General features: G+C 42.6%; 1 protein-coding gene across 2 annotated transcripts in view; it reads right to left on the minus strand.

Moving 5' to 3' along the window:
- The window catches only part of RBM25 (RNA binding motif protein 25), a 53856-nt gene extending 39053 nt beyond the window's left edge, over positions 1-14803 (minus strand). For both annotated transcript variants that reach the window (XM_055131265.1, XM_004612299.2), the window contains exons 1-4: positions 14610-14803; positions 5155-5275; positions 4422-4471; positions 680-847 (exon numbers count right to left, since the gene is read on the minus strand). In XM_055131265.1, coding sequence (XP_054987240.1) covers positions 680-847; positions 4422-4471; positions 5155-5260 — 324 coding nt within the window. In that variant the 5' untranslated portion in view covers positions 5261-5275; positions 14610-14803. The remainder of the gene's footprint in view (positions 1-679; positions 848-4421; positions 4472-5154; positions 5276-14609) is intronic.
- Positions 14804-18360: the final 3557 nt, after the last annotated feature.

Raw genomic sequence — 18360 nt, forward strand, 5'->3', positions numbered from 1 at the left:
AGGAGTGAGCAGAACCAGGAATTAGCTCTGAGCACACCTGGGTTTGACGATCTCTCCTTGAACACCCGAAAAAATTAAAAATTAAATAAAATCACCAAGGGTATATAAAAACAGTATTTCTCAGCCATTTTATAGCTGTATATCAATAGTTGAAAATTACATGGCATGGGGCTGGAGAGATAGCACAGCAGGTAGGACATCTGCCTTGCACGTGGCACCTAAGTTCAATTTCCAGCATCCCATGTGGTCCCCTGAGTACCACCAGGAGTAATTCCTGAGTGCAGAGCCAGTAGTAACCCCTATGCATTCCTGGGTGTGACCCCAAAAAGAAAACAAAAAAAATTACATGGCACTATCCTTCAACTTTTCTGCATATTTAAAATTATACCACAGGGGCTGGAGTGGTAGCACAGCGGGTAGGGCGTTTGCCTTGCACACGGCCAACCCTGGTTCAATTCCCAGCTTCCCATATGGTCCCCAGAGCACAGACAGGGGTAATTCCTGAGTGCAGAGCCAGGAGTAAGCCCTGAGCATCGCTGGGTGTAACCCAAAAAAAGCAAAAAAAAAAAAAAAAAAATTATAGCACAATAGAAAGGAAATCATTTGAGCTCTTGAATTTTTCATGTGTTTAATATTTGTAGTAAAAAAAATACTGAACAAAAAATAAAGTTTAACTTACAGCAAGGAGCTGTCTTATCAGCATGTCAGAGGCCTTTTCAGAAATGTTGCCAACAAAGACTGTAGTAGTAGGACCACAATTTTCATCATTTTCTTTAGCCTTTAAGCCTGGATGATCTTTCCTTGCTCCCAAATGCTTTCCAACCATGGACACAGTGGGTACCAAAACCTACAGTGAAGGTAAACAATAAATTAGATATGACAATTAAATTTTATTTTTGCTAGGCTTTAAAATAATAATTAAGTAATAAGCATAGCATATTACTAAAGATTCTACATGAAGATTCTAAAGCGGATGATATTCTTCATTAATATAAACTGACTTATGACAAGCAAACACTACCATTAAGATTACCTTTTCTACCTTCCTCGGGAACTGGAGAATCAGTACTACGTATCTCTGCACAGTACTTGGTTCCCTCCCAAGAGCACCACCAGGAGTGACCTCTAAGCAGTCGAAGTAGCCTCTAAGTAATGCTTGATTATGCCACTTCCCCATCTACCATAGAAAAAAACTTAGGAAATGTGGGGTGAGAGACAGTACTATAGGCAGGAAGCTTGACTTAAGGCTGATTCAGACTTGATGGCCCCAGCACTTCATGTTCCCCCAGAACCCTGAGTGAGCCATGAGCACACTGGGTGTGGCCTCTCCCCACACATCCGAGCCCCCTCCCCTTCACCCCCACACAAAAAAAGAGTGGGCACTTGTCAAGCTAGGTTCTAGTCCTGGCATCCCATATGGTGTCCTGAGCACCTCCAGGAGTGATTCCGGAACGCAGAGCCAGCTCCTGAGCACTGCCAGTGTCGCCAAAATAGATAAATAAACCATAATCCATGTAAAATTCTCAAACATACTCAGAAGTTTTCTCACAACTGCATTTTGTACTAACATAAAAGAGTGAGTGACTTTTAATAGTCTTCACAAATTCTTACAAGAAATAATCACAACTCTCCTGGCGCTTTCCAGACACATAAATACTCCCTTTTAGGGTTGGGAAGATCTCACAGGATGAGGAGATACAAGCTAAGCATATGCCCAACGTACATGGCCCCCAAGCACTGTCAGGCTGTTACTTAGAAAAGCAGGTTCCAAGCAGCATTGTATCCTCCAGTCTGAGCACTGAGCTGTCTGGCCCAACTGGCAGAGAATCTTGGGAAATGGCACTGAGGTCCCCTGAGCACTGCCTGGGAAGCTCACACTCCGACCCCCACGGCTCCCTTGCTCACTATGTTTCTTATATTTTCCTCTAGAACTTTCAGCTTCAGAGGAAAGAGTTATTCCTGATCTTTAAATCAGGCAGTGAGTTTAACATATTATACATAGGAGGCACTGAATATAGTAGTCACAGGGATGGTTTTCTCAAACCAAGTCCTATCTCTTCCTAATGCTGAAATATAGAAAAAGAATAGCTGTCATGTGAAGGTTTTTTTTAAAACACCACAATGAGGGGCTGGAGTGATAGCATAGCAGGTAGAGCGTTTTTGCCTTGCACGCAGCGGACCCAGATTTGATTCCCGGCATCCCATATGGTCACCTGAAGCACCGCCAGGAATGATTCTTGAGTGCAAAGCCAGGAGTAACCCCTGAGCATCGCTGAGTGTGACCCAAAAAGCAAATAAATAAATAAACAAATAAATAAAAAGCCACAATGACTTTCAAGCAAGAAAAGCTTAACTCACCCTTCATGTAGAAAACTCAGACCTTCTCAATGAATGACTGCTTTGCCTTACAGAGGATTGTTTGGGGTTTGTTTTGTTTGTTTGTTCCTGACAGGGAGATAGTTTTGAGGATCTGGGCCAAACCAGTAGTGCTAAGGAGTTACTCCTGGCTTGGTCCTCAGGGGACCTGTGATGCAGGGAATCAAATCAGGTTCAAGTGCTGGAATGATAGTAGAACGGGTAGGGCTTTTGTCCTGCAAGCGTCCAACCTCAGTTCAGTCCCTGGCATCCCATATGGTCCACCGAGCCCCAAGAGTGATCAGTGAGCACAAAGCAAGAGTAAGCCATGAGCAAATCAGGAATGGGTCAAAAAACAAACTACAAACAAACAAACAAAACATCATATTCAATAGCATGCAAGACAAGTACCTTAATCCTACATAATCTCTCTGGTCACCAGAATATTTCTATTACCCATGAGGCTTCCATCTTTCTTTTCCTAATAATGGCATTCCACTTCCTTCTCACAATTCACAGGCAGTACAGCTGATACAAGTGCTTGCCTTGCATGAGGTCAAATTCAGTTCTAGCCCTGGCATTGCATATGGTCCCCTGAGCCCCACCCTAGGAGTGATCCCTGAGCACAGAACCATATTATTCCTGGCAGTAAGCCTTAAGCACAGCCAAGTGTGACCCCACCAAAAATTTAAAACAAAAGACTTCATAGGTAGAAAAACACGTGAAAATCATGAGATCTACTTCCACTCAGAGGAATTTCAAATAAAGCCCAGTATTTTATCAATTAACTAAAAAATTCTACTTGGAGTAGAGACAGTACAAGAGGTTAAGGCAACTGAGTTGCATCCTGTTGACCCTGGTTCAAATTCCTGGCACACCAGGTATAGTCCAAGTTTCCAGGGGTCACTCCTATGCACAGAGCCAGGAATAGCCCCTGAAAAATACCAGGTGGATTCCCCTCAATCACCCACATAAATTCTAACAGTTAAAAAAAAAATTATTTTTGAGGGGAAAGAAGTTATGACACATACCCAGCTGTACTCAGAGCTTGTTCTTGGCTATGTGCCCAAGAACTACCCCAGGCAATGCTCAGGACCATAAGCAATGCTTAGGTCAGCTGAAGGACAAGTTTTTTACTCACTAAACTATCTCTCTGGCCTGAAAGGGCAATTCTTTATTAAAATATATTAACATTCTTAAATGCTTTAAGAATTAATAGAAGCTTAATGAATAATGTAATACTTCAGGAGACAAAGAGCTTAATAATACTTTACAAAGTGTGAAGGTACCAACCTAGGAAAGCAAAAATTATTCAACATCAATTTCATTTCAAAACTACAATTTCTGCCAAGAACCAGAGAGATAGTACAAGGGTTAAGAAGCTTGCCTTACTCTAGCTCAATCCAGCACAGCCAAATCCAACTCAATCCCCAGCACTGCAAAAGGTTCACCACGCTATGCCTGGAGTGATCACTGAGCACAGAGCCAGCAGTAAGTCCTAAGCACTGAGGTGGTGGGCCCAATCTCCCCCCAAATGTCTGCCAAGGGCCAGAAAGATAGCTCAATAGACTGCTAATTTTGCTGCAGGAGGCCCAAGTTTGAATTTCAGCACCAGAAGGTCCCAAATACCTCCAAGACCCACTGAGCATGAAGCTGGGAGGAGTAGTACCCAAGCACTGCCAGGTATAACCCCAAACCAAAATCAACAAAAATTCTACTAGAATCATTCCCGACATTATATTTCTTTTCCTTTTAAGAGATCAGACACATCAAACTATTATTCTTCCATATCCCAGAATTAAGATGAGGAAATGATGAAAACTAATGTGGCCAAATATAAAATAAACTGAAGAAACCAGAGAACTAAGAGAAACTTATTAAAGTATTAAGAGTATAGTTTAGAGACAAATGAATATGCACAGTTGAATGCAAAATGGAAAGCAGTATGATACATAAGCATGTTCTTATTCCCTTTATATAATTTAAATACTAGAACTTATCTATATTTATAAAGATCTTTAGTTTTAAATTTCCAACACCTAACTCCTCCTTCAAATTATACTTACCGTTGGAGCAGGAGCCATAATGCTCATTGGTACAGGAATCATTGGGGTTCCTAAAAATAAAAATATTTTTTAAAATATTTAAGTTATTTAATAGCTATGTATTTATATCAAAGACATGCCACACAAATAAATTATATATAATATAAATGGAAATATACGGATTCATAAAAATGATACTGATTAATGCCTCATTTTTCAAAGCAGTGGTAATAGCAGGTTCATCTCTATCCGAACTTACATTCTACGAAATGCTTAAAAACAGTGTGACATGTGCTTTTGCCTGAAGATCATAAAATTATACAGTTATTGTTTCAGGTTCGGGCTTGCTCTCTAAATTCACTGTCTCCATTGCACATGCATTGCTTGCCTGCCTCAATGTTTATTTGCTTGTCTATTTCCACTCTGAAGAAACCTATGTTCTCTCTTAAACACATACTTCTCTTCTCTGGACTCACATCTTTCTAAATAGTTTCACTAAAAACTACCTAGTATCACCAAAAAAAGGAAAAAGCTAAATCTTTCCCCAGTAAGTTTCCAAGCCAGATGAAAACTACTCTTTTTTTAAAAAAAAAGTATGTTGACATCTACAGAATACTAACATTCTGCTACAATTTCAACATCAATTTCATTTCAAAATACAAAATACGTATTATTCTGCTACAAAATACATATTATTTTGTATAGCTAATACTGCAATAACCAAATTTAGGGGGAAAAGCACCAAAACACTTACCTGGAGGTACAGGTGGAGGAAAGCCAGGAAACTGTGGGGGTGGGATCCCTGGTGGGAGTGCTGGGATTCCCATTGGAGGGCGATTCAAATGAGGGGGAAAAGACATTCTTACTGCAGCAGTCTAGAGAAAAAAATTGTGACAAATCATTTTATGGGGAAACCTTACAATTTGATATGCCTGGTTTGTTGTCCTTCATTTTTAGAGTATCTGCAAAATTCTAAAGTTTTCTTACCCAAAGAAGTTGGCAAAGACCCTCTTTTCTCTGTCTGTCCATTGAGAATTTTTTAAACCTTAGATCTTTTCTAAAATAAGTTCCCAAAATGTACAGGATCTAAGTTCAGGATAGACTCCTACAATCATGTGGGAATACATATAAAGGAAGAAAAAAATTTTGAGGTTCAGTTAATATCAAAAAATTAAACACCAAACACAAATGAATCTTTTAAACCAAACTCAGAATCCAGGATGGTGATCTAACAGGTTTGTGTTTTAAAGTATTCTGATGCATTAAAAAAAAAAAATCAGCACCCCGAAAACTCAATTTATAAAGTTACACAGTATTTGATGATTCAATATTGGTCAGTTCCTCAAACACAAATGTATTTGTCAAAACTACAAACCTGGGGCAAACAGCCACTTAAAAAATACTGTCTGACAATGAGAAAAAAGTCATTGGCAATGAGAAAAGTGATGATTTTTCTTAAAAGAAGTATCTTAATCCATCATATGCTAGCATTTGTTTTATAAACACAAGACTACTCTGAACTCTTATTATTTGGTCTGAATTAAAAGAAATTTGTTAAATTTTAAGCATTTAAAAGACTTTTTCCTCCCTCCAACTTTTGAGTATTTTTGTCATCATTCTAATGTCAAGAAATGAAAAAAAGTAAGACTTGTAGGATATATTAAGAGATCTGTGTACCACATTAAAAAGCAGCCAAAATGGGGCTGGAGCGATAGCACAGCGGGTAGGGCGTTTGCCTTGCACGCAGCCGACCCGGGTTCTAATCCCAGCATCCCATATGGTCCCCTGAGCACCGCCAGGGGTAATTCCTGAGTGAAGAGCCAGGAGTAACCCCTGTGCATCGCCGGGTGTGACCCAAAAACCAAAAAAAAAAAAAATAAAAAAAAATAAAAAGCAGCCAAAATAAGTTGGGTTGTTCTCCTACCAGTGATGCTACTAGTGATTTGATTAAGAGGAAGTATTTTTTGGAACTAGAAAAAAATTCTCCCACCTGCTTTTCATTGAAGGAGTCCAAGAATTTGGAGCTTTTAATGTCTTTCCTCTATTTTTTGTGTTTTATACACTGTTTTACTCACCCTTCAGAAGAGAGAAGATATACAGTGCATGTCCTCCACATCCTCGCCCCCTAATCCCAAGTTTGGTAAATATCGCTGTATTCTTCTAAATATCTTTCTATATACAAACTAATGTATCATCATTTGTTTTTCTGCAAACAATATAATACTATATTGTTATGTGCATTTCTCCCTGGTTAACATCTCTTCATGTCAGTTTATAAAAGTTCTATTCTTTAAAATGCATTAAGAGGCATACAACAACTATTCAACTATGATATTGGTCAGCACTACATTTTAGCTTACAAGTAACGCTGAGTATATATGGGTTACATACTCCTTTGCAGCTGTGCAAATAAGTTGCTCTATAAGCCAGACTAAGTGTCTCTGTACCTCCAAAACATCCTCTAAAAACTTAGTATACAAATTTATATTCCCATCACCAGTACACAGGTATGCCCTTTCCTACAAACTTCAACATAACTGGAGTAAATCGAATCGATGTCAATCTGACCCATTTAAATTTTTTTTTCAAAACTTACAGTTTTAAAATGTTAAAGTATGCCCAGGGCCAAAGAAACAGTACAGGAGATAAATAAAGCACTTGCTTCACAATGCAGCCAATACAGGTTTGAAAAGGAAGGGAGGGAAGGAGAGAGGGAGGGAGGGGAGGGGAGGAGAATAAAAAAGAAGGGAAAGGGAATCCAGACCCTGGGAGATGGATCGTTGGACTGCAACAATTGCTCTGTATATGGAAGGCCAGTATTCAATCCCACCTACAGCAGGTCTCTGTGTCCCAGGATAAGAGCAATACCCCTCTATCCCAGTACCACCAAGTCAGACCAAAGAGAGAAAAAAAAAGGTGGGGGGGAAGGGGGCACATCTTTTGTGCTCATAGTTGTTGCTATGATTTGACTTGTCTAGAGGACAGGACATAGGAGAAAGGCTCCAAAACTTATTTGGTCTACTGCCCCATTTTTAGAAACAAACTACTACTCAATGTGCCCGGAAACTCTGAGAAAACAAAAAGCATTCCCAAGTTGTATGCCAGACTACTAACAACCCCCCCAGATTGTTCTAACATTCCCTAGAGGGTATTATCACCCACTCTGGGAAGCAGAATAAAACAGTACTTTACCAAGTCTAAACTTCCATTTCAAAACCACAGTACACTTAGAATATTTAGATAGGTAAAAAATATTTACAGGTAAATTCCTAGAGGACTTCATAATCTTAGCAAATAACAAAAATGCTTAAGTAGGTGTCATAGAAATCTTAAAAGAAAAATAACACAACATTGTAAATGTGACAAATTTTCTGATTTTTTTTTTTGGTAATACCTTTTGCCCAAAAACAAAAATTTTTCTATATGGAAGGAAGCACTACTGTATCTCCTTTGAAAACAAAGACAGCTACTGTCCTACTTACAGAAGTTCTTGCATTATCATTATAATACTCTATCTCAGCACTTTCTTAGGAGGGCAGTTGGTATTAATACCTGTTGAATAAATAAATTAATCAATGAATGAATCAGTAAACAACTGAGGACACCTCATTTAATAAATTAAGCTACATGTGCCAATGCTAGCAATGATCTAGTGCCTAATCTCATAATGGCTACAAAGTTTGGGCCGTGAATTCTTTAGAATCACATTTTCCCAAATATTAGCTAACAAAATTTAAAACCATGTTCTTGGTATTGAAACTATGTATTTTTAAAATTCATTCTCTTAGGGAATTAAATACACTGGAGCTGGAGAGATAGTACAGGGTTTAAGGTACTTGTCCGGCATCCCCTGCTGACACTGGCTATAATCCCTGGCACTACCCCAGCACTGCCAGGAAGAGTCTCCTGAGTGCAGAGCACTGTTGCATGTGGCCCAAAAGAACAAAATAATATGGGGCCAGAGGAATAGTACAACAGACAGGGCATTTGCCTTGCACACAACTGACCCAGGTTTAATCTCAGCATCCGATGTGGTCCCCCAGCCCTATCAGGATTGATCTCTCAGAGCAGAGCCAGAGTAAGTCCTGAGCACTGCTGGGTATGATTCCCTCCTCAAAAAAATCCAAGTTAAAATTATGCTCAATTTTAGTTTATGCCAGCTTAATCATTTCACTTCTAATTTTTTACAAAATTATCTCCCTATTTAGGCAAAGGAGAAGATCCACAGGAGCAGTGAAAATGTTTTGCATGCTGGAGGTCTGAGTTCAATCTCAAGCAGTGCATGGTCTCCTGAGCACTGCCTGAAAGGAACCCTCCAAGCACCCAGATGAGAGCAGTCCCGCAGCACAGCTAGGTGTGACCCCAAAACCAAAAAACAAAGATTCCCCCTTTATTTGAAAATGTTGAGAGCTTGCTTATTCAAAGGCTGAATTATGAGGCAATAAAATACCAAGATAAGGAGCTTATTCTTATGAATATTCTTTTTATTCTCTTAAAAATCACCCCCTTCTTATGGAAATTCAGAAAAACAACCATTTCTGGTGATCTTTATGATAAATATTAATGCTCACTTTAAACATTTCAAAATGAGAAGCTGGGGAGACTTCTACAACCAATTTCAGTCAATTCCCAATATGGTATGGTAACCCAAGCACTGCCAGAGTCTCTCCTCAGAACTAATAGGTGTGCCCCAAAACAAAAATCTAGCTCATCTTAAAATAAGAAAATCAACACTTTTTGTGTGTATGTGTTTGGGGGCCACACCGAGCAGTGCTCAGGACTTACTGCTGGTTCTGCACTCAGGAATCACTCCTGGCAGGGCAGAGGGATCATATGTAGTACCAGGGTTGAACCCAGATCAGCCTCACACAAGGCAAGTCCCTACCCACTATGCTATCAGTCCAGCATCTCCACAAAGTATTTTAACATAAAATTTTATATACTAACATGTGAAATATTATGAATAAATTATAACACAAGCAATGCTTATTCGTTTTACATACTACTTATAAACTATAATACCCATAATAAATTCTAATATTAAAATATCAATTGGCACTTTATAGAATGAAGCAGAGAAGGAAGCAAAGGACAGTTTTAGAAGTCAGTCCTCACCAAGATGACATGTGAACAAATACTTGAAAGAGGCTGAGAAGCCCTATTCATAGATGAGAGGCAAGACTTTCAAGGAAAGGAAAAAGCAAAGACAAAGCCTGAGGTGTGCAGGAAGTGTTTGCAAAAGGCCAACAGCTAGAACGATGTAAGCAAGGAAAGTTGGAGATAAATTGTGAATGTTACTGGAGAGAGGTTCAAAAGTGTAGGGCTTCATGAAGCACAGTAAGAGTTTTGATTTTTACTCTAAATGAGATGGAAAATATTTGAAAGCTTTAGACTTACATTTTAACAGTGTCACTGGCCACTGTGTAAGGTAAAATTGGAGGAGAGTAAGACAGAAGCAAGTTATTACTGCAATAGTCCAGATGAGGGTGGCCTGAAACAGGTGGTAGTTAAGTTGGTGGATTCTGGATCTATTTGAAGATAGCCAATTTCTGAAGGCTTACATGAAAGGTTTCAGAAAAAGAGACGAATCATTTTATTAATACTAAAGTTACTTAAATAGCATTTGAAAAATATTTTAACTGGATTTGATCCCAGGCACCACACCCACCCCCCATACCTTCAATAGACCCCACTTCATAAGGTTGATTTTTTTTTAACCTGCTAAATATGAAACTTTTTGGCAAAGTAGCAAAACAAGCACCTAGTATGGCCTCAGTGGCCATACAGTCTGTATGATCTAGTGGTTACAAACTATGTCATTTTGTCAAAACTCACTGAAATGAAAATGGCTGCATTTTATGGAATATAAACTTTATCTCAATAAGAAACAACACTGGAGTGACAGCACAGCGGTTAGAGCGTTTGCCTTGCACATGGCAGACCCGGGTTCGATTTCCAGCATCCCATATGGTCCCCTGAGCACTCCCCGGAGTAATTCCTGAGTGCAGAGCCAGAAATAACCCCTGTGCATCGCCAGTATGACCCAAAAGAGAAAAAAAAAAAAAAAGACAACATTGGGAGTAAGGTGCTGTCTTGCATATGGCTGATCTCAATCTCTCTGAGCAGAGCCAGGAGTTAAGTATCCCCTCTCCTGTGCGTGGACAACCCTTCCCCGACAACAAAAGTCCAAAACCTGAAGAACAAATAATCTATATATAATGTAGGGGCTGGAGAAAGCACAGCAGGCAAGGCATATAGCCAAACTTTGGGTTTAATCCCACTCCCCAGCATCGCCAGATGTTGTTCCCCAAAAACAAAACATATAGGGGGCAAAAAAAAAGGGGGGGGAGAACCAAAAAGATATATAAAGAAAATAAAATTTTAAACTGTCAGGGTGCTGGAACAATATATAACAGGTAGGTTGTTTGCCTTGCACACAGCCTAGCTGGGTTTGATCCCCAGCACCCTATCTGGTCCTCTGAGTCAGACAGGAGTGATCTCTGAGAGCAAAGACAGGGGTAAGCCCTAAGCACTGCAGGGTGTGGCCCAAAACCCAAAGCAGGGAAAAGAAAAATAAATACATTGGACTGATATAAACTCACCCCATCTTGTTGTGAGAGGCCCTCAGTTCCATCCTGGGCACCCATAACCCCAATACCTCCAGAAATGACCCCTGTGATGTCTGCACAACCCACCAGGTGTGCCCCAGCTAACAACAAAGTATCAGAGAAAAAAAGAAACTAGTGATGAATAAAGTTTCAGAAGTTTTTCAGAAACATAAAATTACTGTCTTGAGTTTCCCCAAAATTATCTTTCTCTAAGATCTCTACTTTGCTTTTTTACCACCTTCAATTATTAAAAAGACATTCTATCTTGAAAGAAAGATTAGTGATTGCCTGAAACTGGGGTAGGTACAAGGAATATTTAGCAAATAGAAAGGATTCTTCTGGAATAAAATCTGCACAATAGTAATTTTACTGGAAAAATGGAATTGTACATTAACAAGTAAATTTTACATGTGAATTTTACATCCCAATGAACTGCTTTAAAATAATGTTTGATTAAAAACAATGCCATCGGGGCCGGAGCGATAGCACAGCGGGTAGGGCGTTCGCCTTGCACGAGGCCGACCCGGGTTCGATCCCCAGCATCCCATATGGTCCCCCGAGCACCACCAGGAGTAATTCCTGAGTGCAAAGCCAGGAGTAACCCCTGAGCATCGCTGGGTGTGACCCAAAAAGCAAAAAAAAAAAAAATACACTTAAGTATTTAGGGGTTATAAGACATCACCTCAACAACCTACACAAATTAAAAACAATTTTAGAAATGAGAAAAAAGCAAATAAGTATAATACTAACACCTGAAAATCTAGACAAAACTATTCTTGCAACTTTTTTAAAACTTGAAATTACGTCAAACTGAAACGATCTTTAAAAAGAAATATGGAGCTGGATATAGAACAGGGGTTAAGGTGATGTCCTTGCAATGAGGGTGATGGGTTCAAACCCAGGCACCACATTATGGTCTCTAAACACCACCAGGTGTTATTCCTTCTGAGTACTGAGCCAGGAGCAAGCCCCAGCACCCCCTCTCCCCTTCAAAAATATAAAGGGAAAAACCTATCAATAATACTAGTTAGCAGAAATAATCAAGTTTTTTCCCCAAAAAAAAATTAAATTAAAAAAAATGGAGAAAATTCAAAACGTTGAGGAACCAATCCCCTTACAAAGGATAGTGCAAGAGTCAGAAAGGTTTTAAAAATACAATGCATGAGGGGCATCTGTCTGCCGTGCATGCGGCTGACCTAGGTTTGATTCCCAGCATCCCAAAGCATGATCCCCAAAGCATCGCCAGGAGTAATTCCTGAGTGCAGAGCCAGGAGTAACCCCTAAGCATCGACCCAAAAACAAACAAAAATTCATGGCACATTTTTGCAAGACTTATTAAAACTCACCCAGTTCCCAGAAAAGGTTTCGCCATACTGGTGAGTAGATGCAAAAACTACTCTTGCTTTCAAAGTTATAAAATAGCCATATCATTTACTTCTGTATCATGTGTAAATGAGAAGTATATAGCGGATTTTTCTATTGCTAAAAGTAACTCGAACATTCCCTACTGTAGTTAGGTCCAAGTCGTTCGATTTCAACATACCCATTAGATTTTAAACATATACTGAGTCTTAAGACAATAGAAATAAAGATAGCAGACCTTCTTAGGACAACCAAGAATCATTATCAAGGCGTGTGTACAAAAGGAGACAACAAAACACTTTCTTTCTCAAACTTTTTTAGAATCCTAACCCCACCAAAAAGGAAATAAACTCACTTGATAGTATATAAAAAAAATTTTTAAAAGGTCTACTAATTCCAAGACTAATTATAAACATTTTCATATTTTTGCTTACCAAAGCCTCCAACGCGAATTAATCTCACTTAATCTCCCAAATAACTTAATGTAAATTACTCTTAATTTACAGTTAAAGAAGCTAACTTGTCCAGGGGAACAAAGCAAGTGGGTGGGGTACTCCAGTACTCCAAAATCTTTTCACTGTCATAGCAAAGTCTCTTTCCAGTAATTAACATACCAAGGTGAAACTTCTTGAAGGATTAACTTTGACTCCTGAAAATCTATCCAGTATATACCAGAAGCTAGGCTAGAGTCAGGGCAGGTGCTCATACTGGTCATTAAAAAATATTAAATAATGAGTATTAGTATGCATTAATGCTATTATCCAGGTACCGCACTAAAGATATGACCGTTTTTCCTCAATGAAAACCCAACCGTGGGGGCCGAAGTGATAGTACAGGAGGTAGGGCGTTTGCTTCGCACGCGGCCCACCTGGGTTCGATCCCCAGCACCCCAGATGGTCTTCCAAGCACCGCCAGGAGTAGCCAGGAGTAATTCCTAAGCGCAGAGGAATTACTGAGTGCCAGGAGTAACCTCTGAGCATCGCTGGGTGTGACTCAAAGGGGGGTGGGGGGGGAAAGGCCATTTACGAGGGGAATCCGATTACAACAACCCTCCTTTGGGATGAAGAGGGGGGGAAATAAACCCAAGGCTTGTTAAACTCAAGTTCCATCAGCTGAACAGTAGTCGATTACTAACTCGACTCTGGAGAAACATCCTTCTGGCCTTTCCATGTTCGGGGCCAAAAATCCATCCTTCCAGGAGCAGAGCCGCCACGGGTGCTCACGCCCAACTCTTTCTCGCACAGGGCTGTCAACTCCCTACCCGGGGCTTCAGCGCAGGGCAAGTCCACTGGCTCCCGTTCCCCCCTCGGGGCTCGGCTCCACGTTGCCCAGGCTTTATTTCCAAGGCAACATCGAACCTTACCAAGTCATTTTCTTCTTCCCAGATCTAGTGGGTTTCTGTGTGTGTGTGTGTGTGTGTGTGTGTGCATGTGTGTGTGCTGTTTTGTTTTTTTAAAATCGATGTTCAAAAGTAACGCGGCGCGGCCCCGCAGCGGGGGGCGGGCGGCGGCGAATGAATGGAGCCGGCCCGGCGGACTCGGGGGCCTCCGCGGGCGGACGGCGGCGGGACCACAATGCCCATCGCGACGTGGGACGCGCGCCCCGGCCGGCCGCGGGAGGCTGCGAACGGGCGTCCCTCTGCCGAGGCCGCGCCGCAGCCGGACCGGAGCGGAAGGCGAAGAAAACCGTTGGCGGCCGGCACCCCGAGGGGGGGGGGGCGGGGGGAGGGGAAAAAGAAAAAGCCGGGATGACGGCGGGCGGCTTCCAGGCGGAGCCTCCGGCCGAGGCCCAGCAAAATTTAAAAAAAAAAAAAAATCGACCCGGCACCGGGGTTCGAACGGGGTCCACCGAGGAAAAGAGCTCCTCCGAGGGGGCCAAACCGATGGCGGGGGAGGGGGAGGGCACACGCGGACCCCCCCCACCCCCACCCCGCGATCTAAGAGATCCACCGGGAGGCTAACCGCGGGAAGGAACGGGAAAGTGGGCGACAATGCACTGAGGGAAGCGCCGGCACAGGAAAGGTCCAGCCCCCGGCGGCTCCCGCCGGGCCCAGGGGCTTTGGGACGGCCCTCGGCCGAGTGGAGAAATCGCCGCCGCGTGCGGGCCCCCTCCCCCACCCGCCCCCCAACCTACCCCACCCCGGCCCTTCAGAGCGGCCGCCCCGGCTTTCCCTCCGCCCCGCAGCTTCAGGGGACCCGGCTTTCCGGTTTCCCCACGCGTTCTAGAGGCGTGAACTCACCCGCCGCTGAGGAAACGGCCCTGTCTTCACGGCCTCCTAGGCTTCCAGGTGACGAGCGGGCTCCACCGGCCCAAGGCTTCTGCGCGCCGCTCGCCCGGGAGACTGGTTTCCGCGAAGCGCCGACTCCCACAGGCCGCAAACACAGCCGCGCTGCGCGGGGAGCTTCTGGAGGTCTTCCTCTTGCCCGGCGTGCACTGCGGCCGGCCGGGGCCGACCATAGAGCGGGCCGCGGCTAGAGCGCCCTCACGGTTGGCTCTGAATCACCCCGCCGCGGCGAGGGACCATAGAGAAGGGGCCGCCTGGCGGGGACTAGAGAGGCTGGAGGTGCAAGTGCCCGCCCACCCTGCCATTTTTGATTGGAGCCGAACGAATCTTATGACTTAACGCGACGCCATCTTGAGGTCAAGGTTCCGGCTAGGTATGGCGCGAGGGCGGCTGGAAGATTTCTCTCTCGGGCTGGTTTTGTGTCCGGGATTAGAATCCTGCCCTGAGGTGAACTCGGATCGGCTGGACTGGAACCCGGCTCTCCTCCGCGACGCTTCTGCAGGAGCCTGAGGCGCCGGTCTTTTCCTACAGAGCAGTCGTTCTTAACAGCAGGTCCTACTTCTGTGTCGGAAAGCCGTGGTAGTAGGTCCTAAATGTGCAAACACACATGCACAAAGCTTACCCGCTGAACAATGGCTACAAGGTATTTGCAATACCTAAAAATGTGTAAAAACATTTGACACATGCCAAAAACATTCCATTCTGTAAATAGGACTTTTTTTTTCTAAACTCACTTTTTAGATTAAATGAAATAAAGTCAGTTACGGTAGATTGAATTGTTTGAATATGGAAATTGGTGCCAATATCTGTTGACAGGCTGTTTCCTAATTGCTTGTTTCTCAGAAAAGGCTTATAACTTAGTCCATATATATAAAGTTACTGAACTGGAGCGATAGTACACTGGGTAGGGCATTTGCCTTGCACACGGCCAACCCGGATTCGGTTCCTCCGCCCCTCTCAGAGAGCCCGGCGAGCTACCGTGAGTATCTCGCCCGCATGGCAGAGCCTGGCAAGCCACCCCTGGCGTATTTGCTATGCCAAAACCATAACAAGTCTCACAATGGAGACGTTACTGGTGCCCACTCGAGCAAATGGATGAACAATGGAGAGCAATAGCGCTACAGTGCTATATAAAGTTACTGACTCCCTGTGTGATGTGCTATGTTAAATCCTAGAGATGATGGGGTCCGAAGAGGGCGCTTTTCCTTGCAAGTGGCTGACCTAGGTTAGATTCCTGGCACCTCGTGATCCTTCAAGAACTGCCAGGAATAATTCCTGAGTCCTCAGTCACGAATAACCCCTGAACATCACTGGTTGTAGCCCCCAAAAAAACAACAGAAAAAAAATCAAATCCAGGCCTCCAGCACGCAAAGTGAGGATTCTACTACTAAGCCATATCCATTGTGCAAATACTAGTTCATTTATAAATCAGAAGTTCCTGTGGGTAGTGAGGGTATTACTCAGTGATAGAGTACTTGCCTTGCTCCATGAAGCCCGAGTTCCAAGTGCCCTACCCTGTGTACTATCTCTTTAGTCCCTACTTTTTTTTTTTTTTTTTTTTGCTTTTTGGGTCACACCCGGCGATGCACAGGGGTCACCCCTGGCTCTGCACTCAGGAATAACCCCTGGCAGTGCTCAAGGGACCATATGGGATGCTGGGATTCGAACCCGGGTCGGCTGCGTGCAAGGCAAACGCCCTACCTGCTGCCCTATCACTCCAGCCCCCCCCTTTTTTTTTAAAGCATCAATCACAGCAGTGCTCAGAGGGCAATGCAGTGACAGGGATAAAACTCAGGGCCTTGCATTTGCTAGACCTCTGCTCTACCAACTGAGCTATTCCCCAGGCCTAGAATGTTTGGTCCCTTAGTAGCAAACCATTAGGAGGGTTCCGATTCAAGTGACATCAAGTCAGTTGTTACTTTGCATTTATTTATTTTCTTTGGGAGCACTTGTAGTGGGTCTAGTGATGATCAAGTACTTGAGTTACCCAGAGTTTTGTGACTGAAACCTCCATGCTCACAGGGAGTCGGGAACGGCCACCCTCCCCGCATTTCTCTGTGTGTCTTGGTGCCTGGCAGTCACACCCACGAACTGCCTCTGGGCATCACATAAACTCATTAACGGCCATGATCCAGAGATTCATAAATAAATCTCAGAAGAGAGCAACACACTCTAAAGATGCCTCCAGATCTCAAAATCACCATCTAGTTAAAAATTTAACTCCAGCTCTAGCACCCTATTTAAAACTTTAGAATTCCTGGAGAATTTTAGAATTCTATGAGCTTTCACGCCTGTATGACATCTGGTACTTCATGCCACTGATATACCAACAGTAGCATGCCAATTTTTATGGGGTGTAAAGGCTTCAAGGTGAGATACAATAATTTTCACACACTTTCCTCTAAGGAAATCTTTTTGGATCATTTTTAGTAAATTATTCATAACAAGCCATGCAAAATAAATTATTTAGTATCTGCGCTTGGGGCAGGCTTGGGTGGTGGTGGGAAAATTTGAAATAATGGTGGTGGGAAGGTGTAATGGTGATATGATTGCTGTTGAAATGCTGAATATAATTATTGTGCATTATAAAAATAAATTATAAAAATTATAAACAACACTATAAAAATAAAAGTTTTTTAAAAGTTACCCAGAATTGGGCCTGGAGCGATAGCACAGCGGGTAGGGTGTTTGCCTTGCACGAAGCCGACCTGTGTTCGAATCCCAGCATCCCATATGGTCCCCTGAGCACCGCCAGTAGTAATTCCTGAGTGAAGAGCCAGGAGTAACCCCTGTGCATCACCGGGTGTGACCCAAAAAGCAAAAAAAAAAAAAAAAGTTACCCAGAATTACCCAAAGGGCAGGTAATCATATACTGTTGGAAATCAAACTCCGGCCTTATGCACTAGGGCCTTAGTCAGGCATGTACCCCTGACACCTGAGCTGTGTGTGTGTGTGTGTGTGTGTGTGTGTGTGTGTGTTTTTGAGACCATAAAACTTCAGCATAAATTTCACAGGTATACAAGGCTGATTTATCATTTTATGTTGAATTAACTAGAAGACATTGTCAAGTCTGTCGTAAAAGATCATTTTCAGGGCCAGAGAGATAGTATAGGAATTAAGGCACTTGCTTTGCATGTGACTGACCCTAGTTCATTCCTCAATATTATGTATGGTTCCCAGGGTATTGCCAGGAGTGAGTCTTGAGCACAGATCCAGGAGTGAGGCCTGAGCACCACTGAGTGTTTCCCAGAAACTAAACAAACAGAACAGAAGAGTACTTTCCAAAACTACTCAATGTTTATGAGTTTGTTTGTTTGTTTGTTTTCAGTTTGGGGGCCATACCAAGAGAGGCTCAGGGGTTACTCCTGGCTGTGAATCACTTCTGGCAGTACTCAGGGGTCCATATGGGATGCTGGGGATCAAATCCAGGTTGGCCACATGCACATTAAGGGTCATACCCACTGTACTATCTCTTAGATCCCACTATTCAGTGTCTTAAGCTATGATTGGGAACTATTCTCAGTTCAACTCTTCCATGCTTTTTACATTTGCAGATGTAAAAAGCATTCTTAGCTTTCAGGCTCTACAAAAGCAGGAGGCATATATTTGTATATAGATTTTTAAAAAAAGCTCAGGTTCTTTCCTGTTCTAAACTACCATATTTCACTATATCACTGTATCACTGTCATCCAACTGTTCATTGATT

This window comes from Sorex araneus, chromosome 3, assembly GCF_027595985.1.
Source record: "Sorex araneus isolate mSorAra2 chromosome 3, mSorAra2.pri, whole genome shotgun sequence".
In the NCBI taxonomy this organism is placed as follows: domain Eukaryota; kingdom Metazoa; phylum Chordata; class Mammalia; order Eulipotyphla; family Soricidae; genus Sorex; species Sorex araneus.